The following is a 23,974-nucleotide window of genomic DNA, read 5'->3' on the forward strand; positions in this document are numbered from 1 at the left end:
CACCTAGTAAAGTTAAAAATAAGTCATTTCACTTACAGGTACATACTTAGAGGCATATGCTTATAAGTATACAGATAAAACTCAAATGTGTTTATAAGGGTCATTCTAAGTATGATCACTGAAGCACTGGAACAATTGAAATGTTCGAAGTCAAACAAAAGCTAAATTGTGGCATAATCATAAAACAAAGTATAACAGAAAGTTGGGAATAATCTAAACGACCAGTAATAGGAAAACAGATAAATTATGATATATTCATACAAGATATTATGACAAAGTATTTAACACAAATAACTAGTATTACACTTAAATAGCACAGACAAATATTAAAATTTAAAAGCAAGGTTAAACTAAAATAAATAAAAGGTTATGAGACATCTAATATGATAAAATTTCTGTTTATATAATGTCTTAAAACACACAAAAACAATATATGCTGTTTACAGATTAATATAATTAATAAAAATGTATAAAAATACACATAGAAACAGTATATACCAAATTCAGATAATGACTAAACACTGGAAAAAGAGGGTAGGGAATAAGATATAAAGGGCAGTATACAACTGTACAGACATTTTTATTTCTTAAAAAAATTTTTTTTGATCTGAAACAGAAGAAATAAAATGACTTTAAAAATTGAAAAACTTCAGTGGAACAGAACAGAGAGTCCAGATATAAACTCAAGCATATATGGTCAATTAATATATGATAAAGGAGCCATGAATATACAATGGGGAAATGACAGCCTCTTTAACAACTGGTGTTGGCAAAACAGGACAGCTACATGTAAGAGAATGAAACTGGATTATTTTCTAACCCCATACACAAAAGTAAACTCGAAATGGATCAAAGACCTGAATGTAAGTCATGAAACCATAAAACTCTTAGAAAAAAATATAGGCAAAAATCTCTTGGACATAAACATTAGCAACTTCTTTATGAACATATCTCCCCGGGCAAGGGAAACAAAAGCAAAAATGAACAAGTGGGATTATATCAAGCTAAAAAGCTTCTGTACAGAAAAGGATACCAACAGTAGAACAAAAAGACATCCTATATATGGGAGAATATATTCATAAATGACATATCTGATAAGGGGTTGACATCCAAATTATATAAAGAGCTCATGCACCTCAACAAACAAAAAGCAAATAAGCCAATTAAAAAATGGGCAGAGGAACTGAACAGACACTTCTCCAAAGAAGAAATTCAGATGGCCAACAGACACATGAAAAGATGCTTCACTCCGCTAATCATCAGAAATGCAAATTAAAACCACAATGAGATACCACCTCACAGCAGTTAGGATGGCCAACATCCAAAAGACAAACAACAAATGTTGGCGAGGATGTGGAAAAATGGGAACCCTCCTACACTGCTGGTGGGAATGTAAGCTAGTTCAACCATTGTGGAAAGCAGTATGGAGGTTCCTCAAAAAACTCAAAATAGAAATACCATTTGATCCAGGAATTCCACTCCTAGGAATACCCTAAGAATGCAGCAGCCCAGTTTGAAAAAGACATATGCACTCCTATGTTTATCGCAGCACTATTTGCAATAGCCAACAAATGGAAGCAACCTAAGTGTCCATCAGTAGATGAATGGATAAAGAAGATGTGGTACATATACACAATGGAATATTATTCAGCCATAAGAAGAAAACAAATCCTACCATTTGCAACAACATGGATGGAGTGGAGGGTATTATGCTCAGTGAAATAAGCCAGGCAGAGAAAGACAAGTATCAAATGATTTCACTCATCTGTGGAGCATAAGAACAAAGAAAAAACTGAAGGAACAAAACAGCAGCAGACTCACAGAACACAAGAATGGACTAACAGCTACCAAGGGGAAAGGGACTAAGGAGGGTGAGTGGGAAGGGAGGGATAAGGGGGAAAATGAGGCATTGCGATTAGCACACATAATGTAGGGGGTCACGGGGAAGGCAGTATAGCACAGAGAAGACAAGTAATGATTCTATAGCATCTTACTACGCTGATGGACAGTAACTGTAATGGGGCATGTGGGAAGGGACTTGATAATGGGGGGTGTCTAGTAACCATAATGTTGTTCAAGTAATTGTACATTAATGATATAAAAAAAAATTGAAAAACTTACCCTTATATAATAATCAGGCTGGAAGACAAAAGGATGAAGGAGTCAGAGATGGAAGCAAGGCTACAGAACAGGCACTATTCCAGGCACCAGGGAAACAGCAGTGACCAAAACAAAGTCCTTGCTCTCATGAACAAAAATATATAGAATATCAAATGATAATAAATGCTATGGAGAAACACAAGCATAAGAAAGAGTATAGGGGTGGGGTACCTGAGTGTAACTGTTACTTTATACACCATGCTATCGAAAGCCATGAGACTGAATGAAATAACACAAGGTGCAAAGGAAGAAAGGGGAAAGAAGAGGTCTGAAGACTGAGCCCTTAGCACTTCAAAATTTAGAGGTCAAGGAGGTAAGAAGGGACCTGCAAATGAGACAGAAAGAGAACTAAGAACAGGGTTAACCTGGAAGTATTTCAAGAAGGAAAGAATGGTCAACTATGTCACATGATATCGAAAGGTCAAGTATGATAAGAACTTGAGAACAAATCAATTGTAAACGCTATTGGTGATCTTGAAAATGGCAATTTGGGTACAGCAATTAGTGGCAAAAGCTCACTCTGAGTTCAAGAAATAATGGGAGTAGATGAACTGTAAATTGGGAGTACAAACTCTTTTAACAAGTTTTGCAATAAAGAAAACCAATAAATGAGTAGCTGGAAGGACAGAGCTCAGAAGGGATGTGGAATAAAGAAATGTTTTTCCCCAAGATAGGAAGAAAAACAGCATATCTGTATGCTCCTGGGAATGATCCGGTAAAAAGGGGAAAGTGATGATGCTGAATAGAAGGGGAACAATTACTGGAATAATTGATGGATGTCATCAATAAAGAGGGGATGGGATCTAGAGCACAATAGAGAGATGGGTCTTATACAGAAGTACAGACAATGGATTTATTAGTAACAGAAGAGAAGGCATGCAAAGGCTCAAAGTCCCTCCCTACAAAAATTTCAGCATAATAGGCAGGAAAGACAAACTGAACTTTAAAAAAATATGAAATAGCTTGGGAAAAATTGTACAGGGGCACACAAAAGTGTGAATAACTCACATATGGGCAGGGAATATTGAAGGAAAAAGGTTAGTAAAGATTCACCAAGGATGTAATGCTTGAATTCGCAAGGCAAGTATGACTATAGGAGTAAAGCATGTACCAAGAAAAGGAGCACAAAACTGCACAACAGATGATGAAGCTAGTAAGTTAAGAAACAGAAAAATGGATGGCCTTGGACCTTATCTGCCAAGGTCAGAAGTCTGCTTAGAAAGAAATGAAAGAACACTATCCATTTACACTCTAAACTAGAGCTCCATACCTGTTCAGTAATGTGATTTCACAGAAGAGCATTTTAGGCTATCATGTAGTAAGAGCACCATCTAATAAAGTTACTGCAAAGATTAAATGAAATCTTCTATGTAAACTCTTTAGAACAGTACTTAGTATACATTTAGCACTCAAAAATAATGGCTATTATAAGGAAGACTATTGTTGTTGTTGGCAATAAAAAAACTCTAAACACCTCTCCAGAGGATCAAGTGAACTTTCCAAACTATAATCTATTTCTAACCCTTCTGAAAACAATTGAATTCTGGTTCAACCATATAACTTAGTCCCCTGCCTCAAGAAACAAGCTAACTAACTAAAAAAGGATTATAAACTGCTCTGTTTTTTGTAAATTGGATAGTCTTAAATACCGACTTCTCTTTCTCTTCAGGGAAACAATATGAACATGAGAACTATGTCAGAGTCTAAGTCCGAGAATAAACTATCTTTCTGTCTACAAGGTCTCCCAATTAAAAAATATCATAGAAACAGACCACATCACCAGAGGTTACCCTATGTATCTATCAAACCCATTATGACTGGGTCCACATTCAAGGGATTAAGTTGGGAACTATAGGCTTTATTAGGTAAAAAAAATTTGACAAGCTAAATATTCTGTAAAATGATAATGATTAAATCATGGCTACACAATGGACTTCTAGGTAGACAAAATATATTGGAAAACAGTAGGAAAAATTTCCTGACATCATTAAATATGGTATTTTACCATTTTCAAAATACATAAATGACAAGTGTATAGATAGCAAAAAGCAACATATTATAAAAAATATGATGAGTGACTAATGCTGGGTGTAATGATTATAGGGATTTTAAAAACTTTATCTAAATTTCTTATGACCATAAAATTATTTATTGATATTTTTTAATTGCTAAAAAGCAAATAATACGATTCAAATCTCTCCTTCCTTTCCCTAGAGAAATAACCTTGCTAAGTATCATTCCTAATCATTTCTGTACATATCTAAACAAAAAAAAGGTAAATATAATGGGAAATGTTTTTTGGGGGGGTTCTTTTTAAAAATGGAATTATACAACATATTTTGGTTTGCAACTGTTTCCACTGAACAATAAATCAAAAGGCACCTCTCCATATCAACATATAAAACCATCATTTTTTAAGCTATATACTATTTCATTAGAGAACTATATAACTTCATCTTTAGCCAACCAATCGACAATAAAGTTGTCCATTTTTGCTATCACAAACAGTGCTGCATATATCACTTAGTAATTGTGAACATATTAAAACAGCTAACATTTGAGTGCTTACTATGTGCCAAGCACAAGTTTCTACATGAGTTAAATATACAATATTATCATACATATTATTACTATTTGTATAATTTATATTTTTTCTTCTGTAACCTGCCTATTCACACTAGTTTTATCTAAAAACCAAGTAATCATTTTTTATATCTGGCCAGGATACAAATTTGATCTTGAAAGTTTCTTGAAGACTATCCCCCAGAATTCCATGAAAATACCTGGCATATGGGCACTCGAGCATTTATACATTCTATAAATGTTATTTGAGAACCTACTATGTGCTGGGCACTGAGTGAACAAAACAGATATGTCTCCACACTTGAGTTTTTAGCCTAGCTAACATTTGTTAAATTGAGTTAACAAGTGGGAACAAAACAGAAAAGTGAAAATGGGAGCATCAATTAGAGAAAGACTAGTACCATATCTATCAGTGCACACCACTCAAAACACAATTCTCTTGTCTTGCCACATCCTATGGACCTAAGCTACTACCTTCAAATTAATCTTCTTAAAACATTGCTTTATATTTATGTCATTTTCATGCTCAAGAACCCACAACTTCTCTTAGTATTTCCCAAGTATACTTTACCTATCCTCTACATTAGCTATTTCAAACCTTCACCACTGAAGGCTTCCTGTTTCCCACAATTCCCCCTACAACTTCTTAAAGGACGTTAGTAAACTTCATTGCCTACTTCACAGAAAAAGTCTATAAAGCAGGAATGCTTTCAATACCTCACTGCCTGCATCCACACTCTTCATGACACCTTTCTCCACCTTCAGTGAATAAGAGATCTTCTCTTCCATCCCTCTAAAACTAATTCCTTTGTGAATATTCTTGATCCTGTCACCTCATTACCACCTAAGGATCTTGTCCCATCTATTATCTCCTTAATCTTCAACCTCTCCAGTTTCTTTTTTCCTTGGGCAATAAAACATGCTTATGTCTCTTCTATCTTGAAAAAACTCTTTCATGACTCCATATAATGCTTTACCTTAAAACCTCTTTTTTCCCCTCCCCTTTAAAACCAAACTTCTTTAAAAATGTCTACCATGCTATCTAAAATTTTTAACTTTTCATCACTCAGCTCACTGCAATATGGCTTCTACCTCCTTACCATTCCTTTAGAACTGCTTTCACCTGAGATGAATAACTTACTGGATGTGCAAAAAACTGTTTTCAGTTTTTATATTATTTGACATAGCATAATCTAACAATAATCATTCCTTAAACTCCTTGTTTAAAGCATTCTCCACTGGTTCTTCATTTTTAAAAAAGACTATCTAGTTTTTTCCTGCTTCTTGACTATTCGTTTTCAATTTCAATGATTTATGGGTTACTCTTCTTTTGTGTCTTTAACGGTCCTTAGCCTTAGAGAGACTAATGTGCTCAAGGTCACATAACTAGAGATGGGAAATTAAACACACAAATGACTAAAATGCGTACTTTATACATTCCAGCACTTACTACATTTAATGCATTTCTGCTTTACTATCTTCTTGTTGACTTTACCAGGTGTCTCAATGGACTAGAATTCTCTGAAGGAAAAGATCTCTTACCATTGTTCAGCTCTTCAAAGACAGAGATCTTTTTAAGCTAAATCTTATTTCCAAAAGAAACATTTCAGTTAATAATGTTCTGCTTAAGGAAGCAGAAGCCCTGTCTGCGCACAGCTACCCAGCACAAGCCACTAGAGGTCGCTGTTCTCCCAGGAGAGGAGGGCCACAAACCAACAAGAAGGGAAGTTCTTCCAGCCGTCACTCGTCCCAGCTCTGCAAACTATTCCTATCACCATGAAAAGGCAAAACTACAGGCAGACAAAGATCACAGAGACAACACCAGAGAAGGAGACAGACCTAACCAGTCTTCCTGACAAAGAATTCAAAATAAGAATCATAAACATGCTGACAGAGATGCAGAGAAATATGCAAGAGATATGGGATGAAGTCCGGAGGGAGATCACAGATGCCAGAAAGGAGATTACAGAAATGAAACAAACTCTGGAAGGGTTTATAAGCAGAATGGATAGAATGCAAGAGGCCATTGATGGAATTGAAACAAGAGAACAGGAATGCATAGAAGCTGACATAGAGAGAGATAAAAGGATCTACAGGAATGAAACAATGTTAAGAGAACTGTGTGACCAATCCAAAAGGAACAATATCGGTATTATAGGGGTACCAGAAGAAGAAGAGAGAGGAAAAGGGATGGAAAGTATCTTGGAAGAAATAATTGCTGAAAACTTCCCCAATCTGGGGGAGGAAATAATTGAACAGACCACGGAAATACACAGAATTCCCAACAGAAAGGATCCAAGGAGGACAACACCGAGACACATAATAATTAAAATGGCAAAGATCAAGGACAAGGAAAGAGTTTTAAAGGCAGCTAGAGAGAAAAAGGTCACCTATAAAGGAAAACCCATCAGGCTAACATCAGACTTCTCGACAGAAACCCTACAGGCCAGAAGAGAATGGCATGATATATTAAATGCAAAGAAACAGAAGGGCCTTGAACCAAGGATACTGTATCCAGCATGACTATCATTCAAATATGATGGTGGGATTAAACAATTCCCAGACAAACAAAAGCTGAGGGAATTTGCTTCCCACAAACCACCTCTACAGGACATCTTACAGGGACTGCTCTACATGGGAGCACTCCTAGAAAGAGCACAGCACAAAACACCCAACATATGAAGAATCAAGGAGGAGGAATAAGAAGGGAGAGAAGAAAAGAATCTCCACACAGTGTATATAACAGCTCAATAAGTGAGCTAAGTTAGGCAGTAAGATACTAAAGAGGCTAACCTTGAACCTTTGGTAACCACGAATTTAAAGCCTGCAATGACAATAAGTACATATCTTTCAATAGTCACCCTAAATGTTAATGGACTGAATGCACCAATCAAAAGACACAGAGTAACAGAATGGATAAAAAAGCAAGACCCATCTATATGCTGCTTACAAGAAACTCACCTCAAACCCAAAGACATGTACAGACTAAAAGTCAAGGGGTGGAAAAACATATTTAAGGCAAACAATAGCGAGAAGAAAGCAGGAGTTACAGTACTAATATCAGACAAAATAGAATTCAAAACAAAGAAAGTAACAAGAGATAAAGAAGGACACCACATAATGATAAAGGGCTCAGTCCAACAAGAGGATATAACCATTCTAAATATATATGCACCCAACACAGGAGCACCAGCATATGTGAAACAAATACTAACAGAACTAAAGGGGGAAACAGACTGCAATGCATTCATTTTAGGAGACGTCAAACCACCACTCACCCCAAAGGATAGATCCACCGGGCAGAAAATAAGTAAGGACACGGAAGCACTGAACAACACAGTAGAGCAGATGGACCTAATAGACATCTATAGAACTCTACATCCAAAAGCAACAGAATATACATTCTTCTCAAGGGCACATGGAACGTTATCCAGAATAGACCACATACTAGGCCACAAAAAGAGCCTCAGTAAATTCCAAAAGACTGAAATCCTACCAACCAACTTTTCAGACCACAAAGGCATAAAACTAGAAATAAACTGTACAAAGAAAGCAAAAAGGCTCACAAACACATGGAGGCTTAACAACACGCTCCTAAATAATCAATGGATCAATGACCAAATCAAAATGGAGATCCAGCAATATATGGAAACAAATGACAACAACAACACTAAGTCCCAACTTCTGTGGGACACAGCAAAAGCAGTCTTAAGAGGAAAGTATATAGCAATCCAAGCATATTTAAAAAAGGAAGAGCAATCCCAAATGAATGGTCTAATGTCACAATTATCGAAATTGGAAAAAGAAGAACAGATGAGGCCTAAGGTCAGCAGAAGGAGGGACATAATAAAGATCAGAGAAGAAATAAATAAAATTGAGAAGAATAAAACAATAGCAAAAATCAATGAAACCAAGAGCTGGTTCTTCGAGAAAATAAACAAAATAGATAAGCCTCTAGCCAGACTTATTAAGAGGAAAAGAGAGTCAACACAAATCAACAGTATCAGAAACGAGAAAGGAAAAATCACGACGGACCCCACAGAAATACAAAGAATTATTAGAGAATACTATGAAAACCTATATGCTAACAAGCTGGGAAACCTAGGAGAAATAGACAACTTCCTAGAAAACTACAACCTTCCAAGACTGACCCAGAAAGAAACAGAAAATCTAAACAGACCAATTACCAGCAACGAAATTGAAGTGGTAATCAAAAAACTACCAAAGAACAAAACCCCCGGGCCAGATAGATTCACCTCGGAATTTTATCAGACATACAGGGAAGACATAATACCCATTCTCCTTAAAGTTTTCCAAAAAATAGAGGAGGAGGGGATACTCCCAAACTCATTCTATGAAGCTAACATCACCCTAATACCAAAACCAGGCAAAGACCCCACCAAAAAAAGAAACTACAGACCAATATCCCTGATGAACGTAGATGCAAAAATACTCAACAAAATATTAGCAAACCGAATTCAAAAATACATCAAAAGGATCATACACCATGACCAAGTGGGATTCATCCCAGGGATGCAAGGATGGTACAACATTCGAAAGTCCATCAACATCATCCACCACATCAACAAAAAGAAAGACAAAAACCACATGATCATCTCCATAGATGCTGAAAAAGCATTTGACAAAGTTCAACATCCATTCATGATAAAAACTCTCAGGAAAATGGGAATAGAGGGCAAGTACCTCAACATAATAAAGGCCATCTATGATAAACCCAAAGCCGACATTATACTGAACAGCGAGAAGCTGAAAGCATTTCCTCTGAGATCGGGAACTAGACAGGGATGCCCACTCTCTCCACTGTTATTTAACATAGTACTGGAGGTCCTAGCCACAGCAATCAGACAAAACAAAAACATACAAGGAATCCAGATTGGTAAAGAAGAAGTGAAACTGTCATTATTTGCAGATGACATGATACTGTACATAAAAACCCTAAAGACTCCACCCCAAGACTACTAGAACTGATATTGGAATACAGCAAAGTTGCAGAATACAAAATCAACACACAGAAATCTGTGGCTTTCCTATACACTAACAATGAACCAACAGAAAGAGAAATCAGGAAAACAACTCCATTCGCAATTGCATCAAAAAAATAAAATACCTAGGAATAAACCTAACCAAAGAAGTGAAAGACTTATACTATGAAAACTACAAGTCACTCTTAAGACAAATTAAAGGGGACACTAACATATGGAAACCCATCCCATGCTCCTGGCTAGGAAGAATTAATATCGTCAAAATGGCCATCCTGCCCAAAGCAATATACAGATTTGATGCAATCCCTATGAAACTACCAGCAACATTCTTCAATGAACTGGAACAAATAATTCAAAAATTCATATGGAAACACCAAAGACCCCGAATAGCCAAAGCAATCCTGAGAAAGAAGAATAAAGTAGGGGGGATCTCACTCCCCAACTTCAAGCTCTACTATAAAGCCAGAGTAATCAAGACAATTTGGTACTGGCACAAGAGCAGAGCCACAGACCAGTGGAACAGACTAGAGAATCCAGACATTAACCCAGACATATATGGTCAATTAATATTTGATAAAGGAGCCATGGACATACAATGGCGAAATGACAGTCTCTTCAACAGATGGTGCTGGCAAAACTGGACAGCTACATGTAGGAGAATGAAACTGGACCATTGTCTAACCCCATATACAAAAGTAAACTCAAAATGGATCAAAGACCTGAATGTAAGTCATGAAACCATTAAACTCTTGGAAGAAAACATATGCAAAAACCTCTTAGACATAAACATGAGTGACCTCTTGAACATATCTCCCCGGGCAAGGAAAACAATAGCAAAAATGAACGAGTGGGACTATATTAAGCTGAAAAGCTTCTGTACAGCAAAAGACACCATCAATAGAACAAAAAGGAACCCTACAGTATGGGAGAATATATTTGAAAATGACACATCCAATAAAGGCTTGACGTCCAGAATATATAAAGAGCTCACATGCCTCAACAAACAAAAAAACAAATAACCCAATTAAAAAATGGGCAGAGGAACTGAACAGACAGTTCTCCAAAACAGAAATACAGATGGCCAACAGACACATGAAAAGATGCTCCACATCGCTAGTTATCAGAGAAATGTAAATTAAAACTACAATGAGATATCACCTCACATCAGTAAGGATGGCTGCCATCCAAAAGAAAAACAACAACAAATGTTGGCGAGGCTGTGGAGAAAGGGGAACCTTCCTACACTGCTGGTGGGAATGTAAATTAGTACAACCATTGTGGAAAGCAGTATGGAGGTACATCAAAATGCTCAAAACAGACTTAACCATTTGACCCAGGAATTGCACTCCTAGGAATTTACCCTAAGAATGCAGCAATCAAGTATGAGAAAGACCAATGCACCCCTATGTTTATCGCAGCACTATTTACAATAACCAAGAATTGGAAGCAACCTAAATGTCCATCGATAGATGAATGGATAAAGAAGATGTGGTACATATACACAATGGAATACTACTCAGCCATAAGAAAAGGGCAAATCCAACCATTTGCAGCAACATGGATGGAGCTGGAGGGTATTATGCTCAGTGAAACAAGCCAAGCGGAGAAAGAGAAATACCAAATGATTTCACTTATCTGTGGAATATAAGAACAAAGGAAAAACTAAAGGAAAAAAACAGCAGCACAATCACAGAACTCAAGAATGGACTAACAGGTACCAAAGGGAAAGGGAATGGGGAGGATGGGTGGGTAGGGAGGGATAAGCGGGGGAGAAGAAGGGGGGTATTAAGATTAGCATGCATGGGGGGGTGGGAGAAAGGGGAGGGCTGTACAACACAGAGAAGGCAAGTAGTGATTCTACAACATTTGCTATGCTGATGGACAGTGACTGTAAAGGGGTTTATAGGGGGGACCTGGTATAGGGGAGAGCCTAGTAAACATAATGTTCATCATGTAAGTGTAGATTAATGATACCAAAAAAAAAAAAAAAGGCATTTCCTGTGTGGAGACCTCCAATGAGTCCTACACAAGGGTATAAAGGGCATATAAAAGTGTAGGCAAAGGGTCTGTTTGTGTTTATACAAAGGATCAAAGCCTAATTGGGCTACCCCGAAAATGAACTAAGATACGATATGAAAAAGAACTTCCAACATCAGCACTCTCGGGAAGACTCATACCAGAAGATGATCATCAAAAAACCCCAAGAAAGATCCACGCACTGCTACAGCTGTAGATGCACTCATCCCACCAATTCCTGTACTTGCCATGGGAATGAAGAAGGAGATATCTAAGCTGGCCTGTGCATACAGTAAAACAACAAATTTGACTGGATCTATACTCTTGGAACTCAAACAAGAATTAGGAGAAGTGCAAATTGTAGCGCTCCAAAATCTTACAACTACAGACTATTTACTGTTAAAAGAACATATGGGATGTGAACATTCCCCAGGAATGGGTTGTTTTAATTTGTCTGATTTCTCTCAGACTGTTCAAACTCAGTTGGACAATATCCACATCATAGATAAGTTTTCACAAATGCCTAAGGTGCCTAACTGGTTTTCTTGGTTTCACTGGAGATGGCTGGTAATTACAGGTATGCTTTGGTTATGTAACTATACTCCTATTATGTTAATGTGTGTGCGCAAGTTAATTAGTAGTTTAAAACCTATACATGCTGAAGTTACTCTACAAGATATATCAAAGAAATAATCAATCTTCCATGTTTTCTTCCGCCTGCTACTTCTATAGCTTTTCTTCTTCCTTCCTAATTACAACCCTTAAATAGAATTCGTGCCTCATATCAAATTTACCGAGTATCATAATTCTTCCAAGTGGTAAAGATACCTGAAGACAAATGCTGGGCATAGAAGCTACAGGGCATAAATATGCAAAGAAGTAAAAAGCTAACCTTTTCAAACAATAAGGCTTCTCTCTCACTTACCAACTTTACATTTCCCTGTATGGCCCCGGAAGATGACTGGTTAGCCAGAGACGGGTAAGATTCCTCAAGGTAGGAACAACCTAAGACATGCACAGTCGCAGAGGGGCCATCAGGTGAGAAATTGGGGATCAACAGAGGTGAGGCTTAGAACCTCACCCCCCCTGTTCTGAGAGAAATCTTCTGCATACGTGGTTGTTTTATTGCCCTTGTCTAGCTTGGATTAACACATAGTCTACAGGCACGCATCTGATCATCTACATTTGCTCTCTTACAACACTAAACTATGATTTCTACCTTTATCTTGTATCTACCTACCACTTCAGCATTTTATTAAAAATAATAATAATAAAGAGAGAAATGTGGTATCCACATATAAATCAAGTATAAAAATCAAATGAGTATTCATATTTGAACTGTTTATAGTTCATAATGCATGAGCAAAACCAAAAGTTTCTGTGATGACTGCCCTTGTACTGTTCACCATGTAACTTATTCACTATGTAAGAATTTGTTCTCCATGTAAGAACTTGTTCGTTATGCTTCAGAAGATTGGAGACTGATGAAAATTAGGCTTGGGGTGGATTAATGATTGTGCATTGAGCATTGACTCCCCTATACAGAATTTTATTGTTGTTAAGAACCATTTGATCAATAAATATGAGAGATGCCCTCACAACAACAACAACAACAACAAAAAAAAAAATTATACACTTCCAATTGTAAAATAAATAAGTAACCGGGATATAATGTGTAGCATAAGGAATATAGTCAAAATATTGTAACAACTTGATATGGTGATAGCTGGTACCTAGAATTATCATGTATACAAATGTTGAATCACTGTGTTGTACACCTGAAACTAATGTAATGTAATACTGTGTGTCAACTACCCTTCAATAAAAAATAATTATCTACAAAAAATAATAATAATGTTCTGCCTATCCTTACCAGCCCATCAGCCCACACCGAAAAAATCAGTCTAAGGAATGGTAACAAAGACACATTTATTAAAGTCAGATTAGTATTCAGACAATTTCACCTTAAAAGCCGCTCATTTTGTTAAGTTAGCTTGAACCTCACAAGGTAAGACATAAGTTTGTCTCTACAGAGCTAATAGGGTTAATTGAAATTGACTTTTGGATTCAGGTATCAAGCCAAGGGATTGGATGATGTCAAATTCCTAAAATTCATATACATGTAAGTACATTATTTCTTTTGTAGCTTTGAGATTCCACCATCTTATCATTACTGTGTACATATACTGCAAATGTAATTGCTGCCTTATATATTGAAAAAGCAACTAAAACCAGGGGTTTTAGTTGAAAAGACCAACAAATAAATCCATGTTCTTCCCATCCAACACAAAAGAAAGTGTTCTCTGATGTTTGTTCTTCAGTTGCATGAGATTTCCCAAAGCTTCTGTTTAACAATGAGTCACCCCACTCCTAAATATTTGGGAAGCCAGCAGATACTACTGTTCCCAAAGCAGCTGTCCTGTTCCCTTGGCTTGTGAACCTCCTCCTGTTCATCAGAGCATAACAGGCATCTGTTCATGTAAACATAATAAATGTTCAAACATAATAAATGTTCAAAAATAACCTGTATCTTATTTGGCATGCATCCATTATTTTCTATAGTATACTGAGAATTTATAACGATAAACATCTCCTCATTTCTAACAGACTGACCAAAATTTAAAGGGTTTGCCCTTCAGAAGTTTATATGCCTTTTCATATGTTCTTCTCCCCTCCCGCACAGAAATACAGGTCCTTGTACAAACCAGTTAAACATGGAAAATGTCTTATACTTATGTTAATCCAAACTTCCTAATCTTCATTATTAAAATAATTGATTATTTAGACTGCCCTACCCTAACCCTGCCCATTTTAGAATTTCCACTTCACACCAATAAAGATTTGAACAATCATTCCCAGTCTGCAGTCCCTTAATCCTTCTAGAAGAGAAGGAATCAACACTTACCAAGCATTTATTCAGACCTCTAAGAAGGCAGACTATATCCTGAAGGTATGCTTAACATTTCAAAAAGCTGAATACAAATTATGCATATACATGAAGTAAAATTCCGTGGCCTATTACTTAATAAATGCACTGGCAAACCTTTCCAGGCATTATTTCACTATAATATTCCTTTAACCAAGTCCGCCTCTGGTGCTTATTCACACATTCAAAAGACATATCATTATAATATGATGGATATGTATTGTAATGAACCTAGGAACCTACAGGGAAAAGAGAGATTAGTTCTTCCTAGAACGACCTCACAGAGGTAACACCTAAGATGGTACTGGAAGGACAATTCAGCTCACTGAGCTACAGATGCCTCATGTTTGTTTCTGGTTACAAAAAAATCACAGAATTTAGCTTTAGGTTGAGTAAGTCTTTAAAGACCATTTAGTACTGAGACTTTCCATCTTTATTTTAATGTAACAAAGTCTTTTCTTTAAAAGTCTAATTGAAACTTTCAGTATATAAAGTGGATAAAAGTGGACCTGCTCTTTTGAAAGGAAAGGAAGTTTCCAATCACTTTAAGAAAACAGACAGGAGGATAATGATTTGACAAAAGACCACATAAAGAGAAATGCAACTTATTCAAACAATACTTCTTACATACTATTTTATCTCTGAAGTCTTTCCTAACTTTCTCTCCAGGTGGAATTTACCACTCCTTATATTATTTCCCAATATAACTAGTATATACTTAATACTATGGCCTCTATAAATCTTTAATACTTTAATTTTACCTTTTTTATGTGTCTGTGTCCCTATACTACATTGAAGCTCCCTGAAGGCAGGGACTGTCTTAATCATCTTTGTATGCTCAGCACCCAGAATAAAATGTTATTTATTAAGTTACATTCGATGAAGTTTCAGAAAAGATTTATAAGATAGCTCACCGGCACACAGTAGGACTTAGTACTTGTCACATGAACTTGCCAAAATGAGGTCATTAAATAATACATCTAAAGCAGGACAGTATTTGACACGCAGTGTATACTCTGTAAGCATTAGCTGTTTTAATGTGACTTTATATAGGCAGAAAAAACTTAAGCTATTACTGAACATTTAACACGGAAGGCAAAAACCTTTTATCAAGGTTTCAATTTGCTCCTGTACACATTACTAATACAAGAACATCTCTGAAGAGAAAATTGAGCACATCCATAAAGACCTCTTGACCCTGCAGCCTAGGAAAAACAGCACAATGAATTGTGTACTGTTTAATCTCTAGACTTGACAGTGGAAGGAGAAATTAGGCCAGTCTTAAACTTGGGGTTTAATCACTTCTTTCTAGACCTCAGTCATCAGTCAAATGCGGGCGTTGGGGAATGCAAAAGATTCTCTAAGGTTCTTTCCTGCTCTAACACTGTAAGAGCTTGTAACAAATTGGGACCTAGAATCCTCAGCTTTCAAGTCAGTATGAGGAAGAAATTTATAAAAATCCGTAAACAGTGCACTGGATGGACAGGGTTTTCATAGCATAGCTCTGTTATTTAGCTGGTAAGAAAATTCTGAGTAAGAATGTCTGAGTAAGAGGCAAACTCTTTGGATCTCAATTTTCTCAACCTGTAAAATCAAGTTGTCGGGCAACACAATCTCTTTAAAATACATCATAGGCTACCTCTTAAAGAAATATTCAGGTGGGGATTAAGCCACCAGTTATCAGAGATGTTTATAGAGGATTCTGGCATAAACTAAAAGTAGACAATTTCAGGATTATAAGAAACCTTACAAATTTTCTATGGTTCACCCAACTGAGATCCAAGTCTTCTTTAATATAGTCTTGGAAGAGGTGACCCAATCATTCTAATAATGAGGTTTTTGGAAACAAGACACTTTATCTTAGGCCAACTATGATACCTAAGTTCTTTTACTGAAGGCTACACCATCATGTAGTACATTGTACCCATTCGTTTTACCCCTCTTCCAATTAAAAGCACCTAAAAATATTTATGGATAGGGGTAATATGCCTCTTAAACACCTACTCCAAAATTGTATCTCCACTCCTTCAACCTTTCCTCATAACACTAAGCGTCCCTCACCAGCCAGCATGCCTTCCTCAAAGAAACCTCCATTCTTGCTTCAGCGAATGTCAAAATTACACTAATTATCCTTCCCATTCTGACACCCTGATTCCTTGCGGAACCCAAGATTTCCCAGTTGTCCACCTGACACGCTCGCTGGGAAGCCCCTAATTGCCCTTGTCACCTCCACCCAAGGAAGCATTTAGGGTGTAAAGTGTGCCCCTGTTGCTCTTTCGGGACATAAGGGGACAAGAAATGACGGCGTAAAGAACAGAGAGACCCGCACCCAGCTCTCCGCCCGGTCCAAGCCTCCTCCCTCACCGGTATTGCTTGGGGTCGCTGGGAGACTTGACGATCTCAGGGTCTCCGGCATTACTGATAGACCCCCTTCGTCCCTCCTCCTCAGATTCATCGGCTCCCAGACGGGCGACTCGGCTGCTCTCGCCCAAATCCTGTCCGCTGGGCGGCAGATCAGGGAAGCTGCAGGTAGACTTCGCCTTGTTTCTTCCAGGCATGGTCACAGCAGGAAAGGGTCTGGCAGCAGCTGAGTCTTCGCACTGCTCCCGCGAGCACAGCACCGCGAGCTCCCGCCCGGCCTCACACAACTTCCTCCCGGTGGCAAAAACTGCAGCAACCGTAACTCTCCTCAGCATTCACCACCCGGCCGGAGCGATGGACATCCCGCTCGCCAGGGCCCACCTCCTCCTCCTACTCCTCCAGCCGCTCCTCCTCCTCCGCGTTCCCGAGGCGGCGGCGGTCTGCGATGGTGCTGCCGCTGCCGCTGGGGAGGACAGGCCTGAAGCCCTACCTCAACCCCGTCTCCCTCTCGCCAATTTCCCTTATCCCCCAGGCCCGCCCTGCCGCCTATGACACTGATTCTAGCCAATCATAAGGCAAGAGAGAAGTCACGCGCACATAATCAACCATTGGGAGCGGTGAATAAAAGAACCAACGCGACCCGGCCGGATTCTCGGAGCACCCAGTGAGCGCTTTGAAACCTAGGGTGGGCGGAGCAAGTAAGAAGAGGCGGAGAGAGTGGCGCGGAGGACGACGGGAGGAGTGCGGCTGTAGGGAACGGCCGCGTTTGTGACGTACGCGGGGAGTTGGCTTGAGAACGTCACTGGGTAGTGTTACGCGGGTTAGAGAAAAATATTTCCTTGATGAGAAACTGAGAAGCGAGTAGAGAAAATGAATTCCCGTTTTTTCCCCAATCACGAAATATTTTGTGCATCCTGCCCTCTCAGGCCTGGGGCGGAGTCTTGGCTGTGACTCAGCACGTAAAATTGGACTCCGGAAGTATTTTTCGCTGCCGGATGGAAATTCCTGATGAGTGTTGCTGAGCTGCACGCTGCAAATAGCTGTTGAGCTTCACCTGATCTGCCAGCCTTTGGTCAGAAGTTCAGCCAACTTTTATTAAGCAGCTACAGCTCGTCAGGCTAGTGCCCTCAAGTCCCTTTTCCCAAAGGCTTTTTTCCTGCTAGTAATAGCCTTTGGTGGGCAATCATCTAAAATGTGACTGAAACAGATGGACTTGAAAAATAACACTAACTGACTCATGAATAAGATACAATACTGACACAATGGGACAAGAGATCCCGGCATTTAAATGGAATAAATAGGTTATAAAGCTTTTAAATTTTTCGAAGCTTCCCGAGCTCCAGACACAGAATAATACAATCATGAACAAAACAAAAAATCATTGCCATCATAGAGCTTGCACTCTAATGGGGAGAAACGGGCAAGTAAATGTATTTTAAAAACAAAGCTATAACGACAAATAACGCAGGAGAGGAGAATAAGGAGATGGGATGTACGACGATTTAGGTAGGAGATGGTGAAAACCTGAACTAGGGATGCAGGTGAAATTAATTGAAAAATACTGTTCAAATACTCCTTTTGCTTTCATACATCTTTTCAAGAACCTGTAATTTTAAACTAAGCAGCTCCACTAGACTGCCCTCCAGAGCAGTGTTTTCTCCCTGTTATTTCGAGTCCTTAGTACACTTTCCCAGTACATTGTAAAGCAGTCAGTACTATTTGCTGTTGAATTTGTGACATTTTTAGGGTTTCAGGGCTTTTTTACTCTCCAAAGCAATAACACCATAAGTAAAAATACCTTAAATTCAGTCAGTATTTAGAATTTTCTAACTAGAAACAAAGGCCAAATCTCTAAAGTGTGGCCCATCAGTTTTCCCTTTAAAAAGAGACCTCTGATCAAACTAAAAAGCTTCTGTACAGCAAGGGACACCAACAGTAAAACAAAAAGGCAACCAACAGTATGGGAGAATATATTCATAAATGACATATCTGATAAGGGGTTGACATTCAAAATACATAAAGAGCTCACGCATCTCAACAAACAAAAAGCAAATAATCTAATTTAAAAATGGGCAGAGGATATGAACAGACACTTCTCCAAAGAAGAAATTCAGATGGCCAACAGGCACATGAAAAGATGCTCCACATCACTAATCATCAGAGAAATGCAAATTAAAACCACAATGAGATATCACCTCACACCAATTAGGATGGCCAACATCCAAAAGACAAACAACAACAAATGCTGGCAAAGATGTGGAGAAAGGGGAACCCTACTACAGTGCTGGTGGGAATGTAAGGTAGTTCAATCATTGTGGAAAGCAGTATGGAGGTTCTTCAAAAACATCAAAAGAGAAATACCATTTGACCCAGGAATTCCACTCCTCAGAACCTACCCTAATAAAACAGGATCACAGATTCAAAAAGGCATATGCACCCTATGTTTATCACAGCACTGTTTACAATAGCCAAGAAATGGAAGCAACCTGAGTGTCCATCAGTAGATGAATGGATAAAGAAGATGTGGTACATATACACAATGGAATATTATTCAGCCATAAGAAGAAAACAAATCCTACCATTTGCAACAACATGGATGGAGCTAGAGGGTATTATGCTCAGTAAAATAAGCCACGTGGAGAAATACAAGTACCAGATGATTTCATTCATCTGTGGAGTATAACAACAAAGCAAAAACTGAAGAAACCAAACAGCAGCAGACTCACAGAACCCAAGAATGTACTAACAGTTACCAAAGGGAAAGGGACTGGGGAAGGGAGGGATAAGGGGATTAAGGGGAATTATGATTAGCACACATAATATAGGGGGGACATGGGGAAGGAAGTATAGCACAGAGAAGACAAGTAGTGGCTCTATAGCATCTTACTATGCTGTTGGACAGTGACTATAATATGTGGTGGGGACTTGATAATGGGGGGAATCTAGTAACCACAATGTTACTCATGTGATTGTATACTGATGATACCATAATAAAATATATATATAAATTTAAAAAAGACCTCTGAATCTTAAAGGTCACCAAACTGTAGAGATACGATAATACTCTACAGTGAGGTATTCTTTTATTCATCCAACCAACAAATTAAGCTCCTAATATGTGCCGGGCAGTGGAAATGAGATTAATAAATGAATGAAAAATTTCCCTGCTCTCTTGGAGCTTACTAGAGAACTGGTGGGGGAGAGAGTAAATAAGCACATAAATATTTAAATTTATCATTGAATAATTCTAGAAGGAGAAATACAAAAAGACCTAAAGAGTTCCTCTAAATAAGAGACATTTAAGCTTATATTTGAAAAATGTATAGGAATTGGTATAGGAATGTATAGGAATAGGCTAGTTCAAAAGCTCTGAGAAAGCAAGTCAGTATAGTCAAACTAGTAATCTGGGAGCAAAGGGGAAGGAATCGGTGGCAAAGATCCTATAGACCTTTTCTAAGAGTACAAAGTTATTACCTCGTCTATATTGTGTATCACTGGTTTCCTAGCTTTTGGAATATTGTCTGGAACTCATGAAATAATGGTTGAACAAATGAAACAGGAAGACATGATCACAAGTGTTTTCCAAGTAGATCACTCTGGTTGATGTGTAAAAAATAGATTGGATGGTATGGGGTAAGGCAAGATGGGAAATAAGAGAGAGCAATTAAAAAGGTATTCAAGTAATAAAGGCTCTAGAAAATGATAACTTGGATTTGAGGAGCAATAGTGGAGATGGAGATGTATACACATATGCCATAAGCTTAGGAAGTAGACTTGACTGTTCTCGGACAGCAATTGATTTATTTGATGCTGAAGAATGAAGAAGAGAGTGGTATCAAGTATAACTCTCTAAGTGTCTGTTTTTCTGGGTGGATAAATGTCAGTGACAGTATCTCAGAAAACAAATTCTGAAAGAGGAACAGTTTTGGGAGGAGAAAAGCATAAGCTCAGTTTTGGATATGTTAAATTTGAGGCATTCATTTGCCATGCAAAAGGAAGGTTGTCAGGTCTGGAGCACAGAAAAGAGGCCTGAATTGGAGATGTCAATTTGAAATTTATCGGCTTATATGTGGTAACCAAATCCTATTTAATGAAATCACCTACATTGAGACTGTGAAGTGAAAAAGAGAAAAAGGCCTAAGGACCAAGCTTTGAGGAACTTATGAAGAGAAGAATTCCTAAAAGAGACTGAACAGGAACTTTTGTTGAGATAAGAGGAAAACCAGAAGAATGTAATATTACAGGAAAAATACCTCTTTGAGGCTTGGCCCAGTACAATTCTTAACCATAGCAAACATCAGAAATGTCAGATTAGATGTATACAATATGAGAACCAGCAAGGGATCACAGAAATACTTTAATCTAGCCTCTTCAGATATAAAGAGAAATACCTATCCAGAGAGGCAAGGCTCACAAGCGACCTGTGGCGCAGCCAGGACTTCCAAGCCAGAAATACTGTTTTCCTATTTTAAAATAATTCAGAAATTTGTCATCCTCCATTTGAATATTCATAATTATCATAAAGAGTATTCCTCAGAGAAAACAGATAAAGTAAGCTATTGCCATTTATAGGAAATTGAGAGATTAGAAAGTTGAAAAGATCTTGAGATACCCAAGGAAGTTGAGGAGCACAGATTATAATTTTTAGCCTGTTACCCATATTCTCTTTGAGTGTTTATGTGCCTTTTTTCCATCTTCAGCCACCCTATACTCCTCATTTTTACCTCACCAATTTCAGTCCTATGTGGTTCAGTGACTCTTCTCTCCTTATTTTTCTGATAAGAGATCAGAAATCATGAAAATTAAAAACATCTCATTTCTGTATTTGATACTTGCCTCTCAAAGTTATTTTAGTCAATGCAATGGCTGTCTGCCTCCCAGAGGGACAAATCTGAGCTCTGTTTCTAAAAATACGAAGGTAAATTATTTTATTAACCCCATCACTTGCCTTTATATTTAAGAGTCAGGATAAGTCAGAAGTGTGGGATGTTGATTCTAGGGTTGAATAGATTGGGAGTGCTGTGAGCCCATTAAATTCTCAAGCCCCAAATTATCTGTCTTATTTTAATGTCTAAAATTCCCACATTAGGGATTCCTGTCCTCTTTAAAACTCCTCTTAAATGTCAATAATACTTGAAAGGAGTGAAAAACTAGCACCATTTTGTGAAAGGATTTATTTTCCTTCTTTTGAAGCATGTTGTGGGTAACCTGAGATCACACTGAAACCGGGATGGGTTAAGAGTTGCTAAATGTGGGAGGAAAGACACAGAAAGAGGAGGAAGGAAACAATAAAAATTACTGTTTACTTTAGAATTTTGTCCTGGGCCCTTGCTTCTAAACATTATACCTTTGGAACTTAAATGTCCTTCTACCACTGATTGCTCTCCACATTTGATAGCTTTGTATTGAGGTCAAGAAGTAGGCATGTTCTTACAGAGTCTTCTCTTGGGAGACCAAATGTATGTACAACAAACCCAGGAATTTGTGTAACCATAAAAAATAGTTTTCTCCTGTACTATAAACATACTTCTAGGAAGAATTTGGCATTCAAATTTCAAAATAAAATAGAAATGACTATAAAAAATACTTTATGGCAAATAAAAGGTTATTCTATCAACTAAGTGCTCCTCATCTCTGATTTAAAGACAGATTTTGAGACTCTGCCTGGAAGGGGCCATGTGAAGACACAAAATGATATTTAAAATATTTAAATCAGAAATCAGATCATACCATTTATAAAACCCACCAGTGGCTTTTCTTTGCACTTTAAGTAATTTTATCTAGCTGCTTGCCATAGCCTATGAGGCTCACTTATGATTTCTGTTCTTCCTCTATGTTTACAATCTCATCTACCATTCTGCTCTTTGCTTCATTCACACTGGCTTTCTTCAATGTCCTTCAACACACTAGGGTAGTTCTTGTCTTAAGGCTGTTACATCTTCTCCTGTGCCTGGACTGTTCTTCCTTTATATTTTGCATTGCTAGTTCCAGTCATATGTCAGCTCAAATGTCACCTCTTAAGTGAGGCATTCTCTTACCATTCTATCTAAAACAGTATTCATTATATGAAATTATTTGTCAATTAGCTTGTATCTATATATATCCTCTCTACTTTATAAGGTCTGTTAAAGAGTTGGTATTTTGTTTTGTTCCTCACCATATCCCCAGCATCAAAAATAGTGGCTTGTATACAGTAGATATTTGATAACTACTTTTTAAATTAATGAATGAATGATGCAGGAATAAAGGGGGCAATTGAAGTTGTGAGGTTCCTAGGAAGGCAGAAGAGAGGCATTAGCCTTAAATTAGAAAGGAATGCCTCTATCATTGGGCCTGGAGGGAAAGAGAAGCAGCAAAGATTTTAAATGTCTTAGGAGGAAGGAAGGAACAGGAATTTAAAAAGAGTTCCTGACACAACAGTAGCTGACTCACCGACTCCAAGAAGGGACTGGCAGTTACCAAAGGGAGGAGGTTGGGGAGGGTGTATGGGGAGGGAGGGAGAAGAGGATTAAGGGGCACTATAATTAGCAATCACAATATAGGTAGGTCACAGGGAAGGCAGTACAGCACGGAGAAGACAAGTAATGACTACAGCTGCTGGACAGGGACTGCAATGAGGTGGGCGGTGAGGACTTGATAATATGGGTGAATGTTGAAACCACAATGTTGTTCATGTGAAACTTTCATAAGACTGTATATCAATGATACTTTAATAAAAAAATCATGCCTAAATAAGTTTAAAAGAGATCCATTAATAATATGAAATAAAAGCTCAAAATGACAATGAAGTATGAAGTCATCATTGTTTTACCTTTTTAAAAAAAACAAAGAGAGTTACTGTCTGAAAGTTCATGGCCTCCATTTTCTGTTTGAAATGTGATACAAAGTCAATGTTGGAAATGAGGGGATAGATAGTGACGGGTCC

The 23,974-nt window shown here is 37.8% G+C and overlaps 1 protein-coding gene across 2 annotated transcripts in view; it reads right to left on the reverse strand.

Moving 5' to 3' along the window:
- NRDC (nardilysin convertase) overlaps positions 1-17,569 on the reverse strand; it is a 122,521-nt gene extending 104,952 nt beyond the window's left edge. For both annotated transcript variants that reach the window (XM_036893090.2, XM_057500207.1), the window contains exon 1: positions 17,053-17,569. In XM_036893090.2, the coding sequence (XP_036748985.2) occupies positions 17,053-17,384 (332 nt within the window). In that variant the 5' untranslated portion in view covers positions 17,385-17,569. The remainder of the gene's footprint in view (positions 1-17,052) is intronic.
- Between the last annotated feature and the right edge of the window lie 6,405 nt (positions 17,570-23,974).

This window comes from Manis pentadactyla, chromosome 4 (assembly GCF_030020395.1).
Source record: "Manis pentadactyla isolate mManPen7 chromosome 4, mManPen7.hap1, whole genome shotgun sequence".
Classification (NCBI taxonomy): domain Eukaryota; kingdom Metazoa; phylum Chordata; class Mammalia; order Pholidota; family Manidae; genus Manis; species Manis pentadactyla.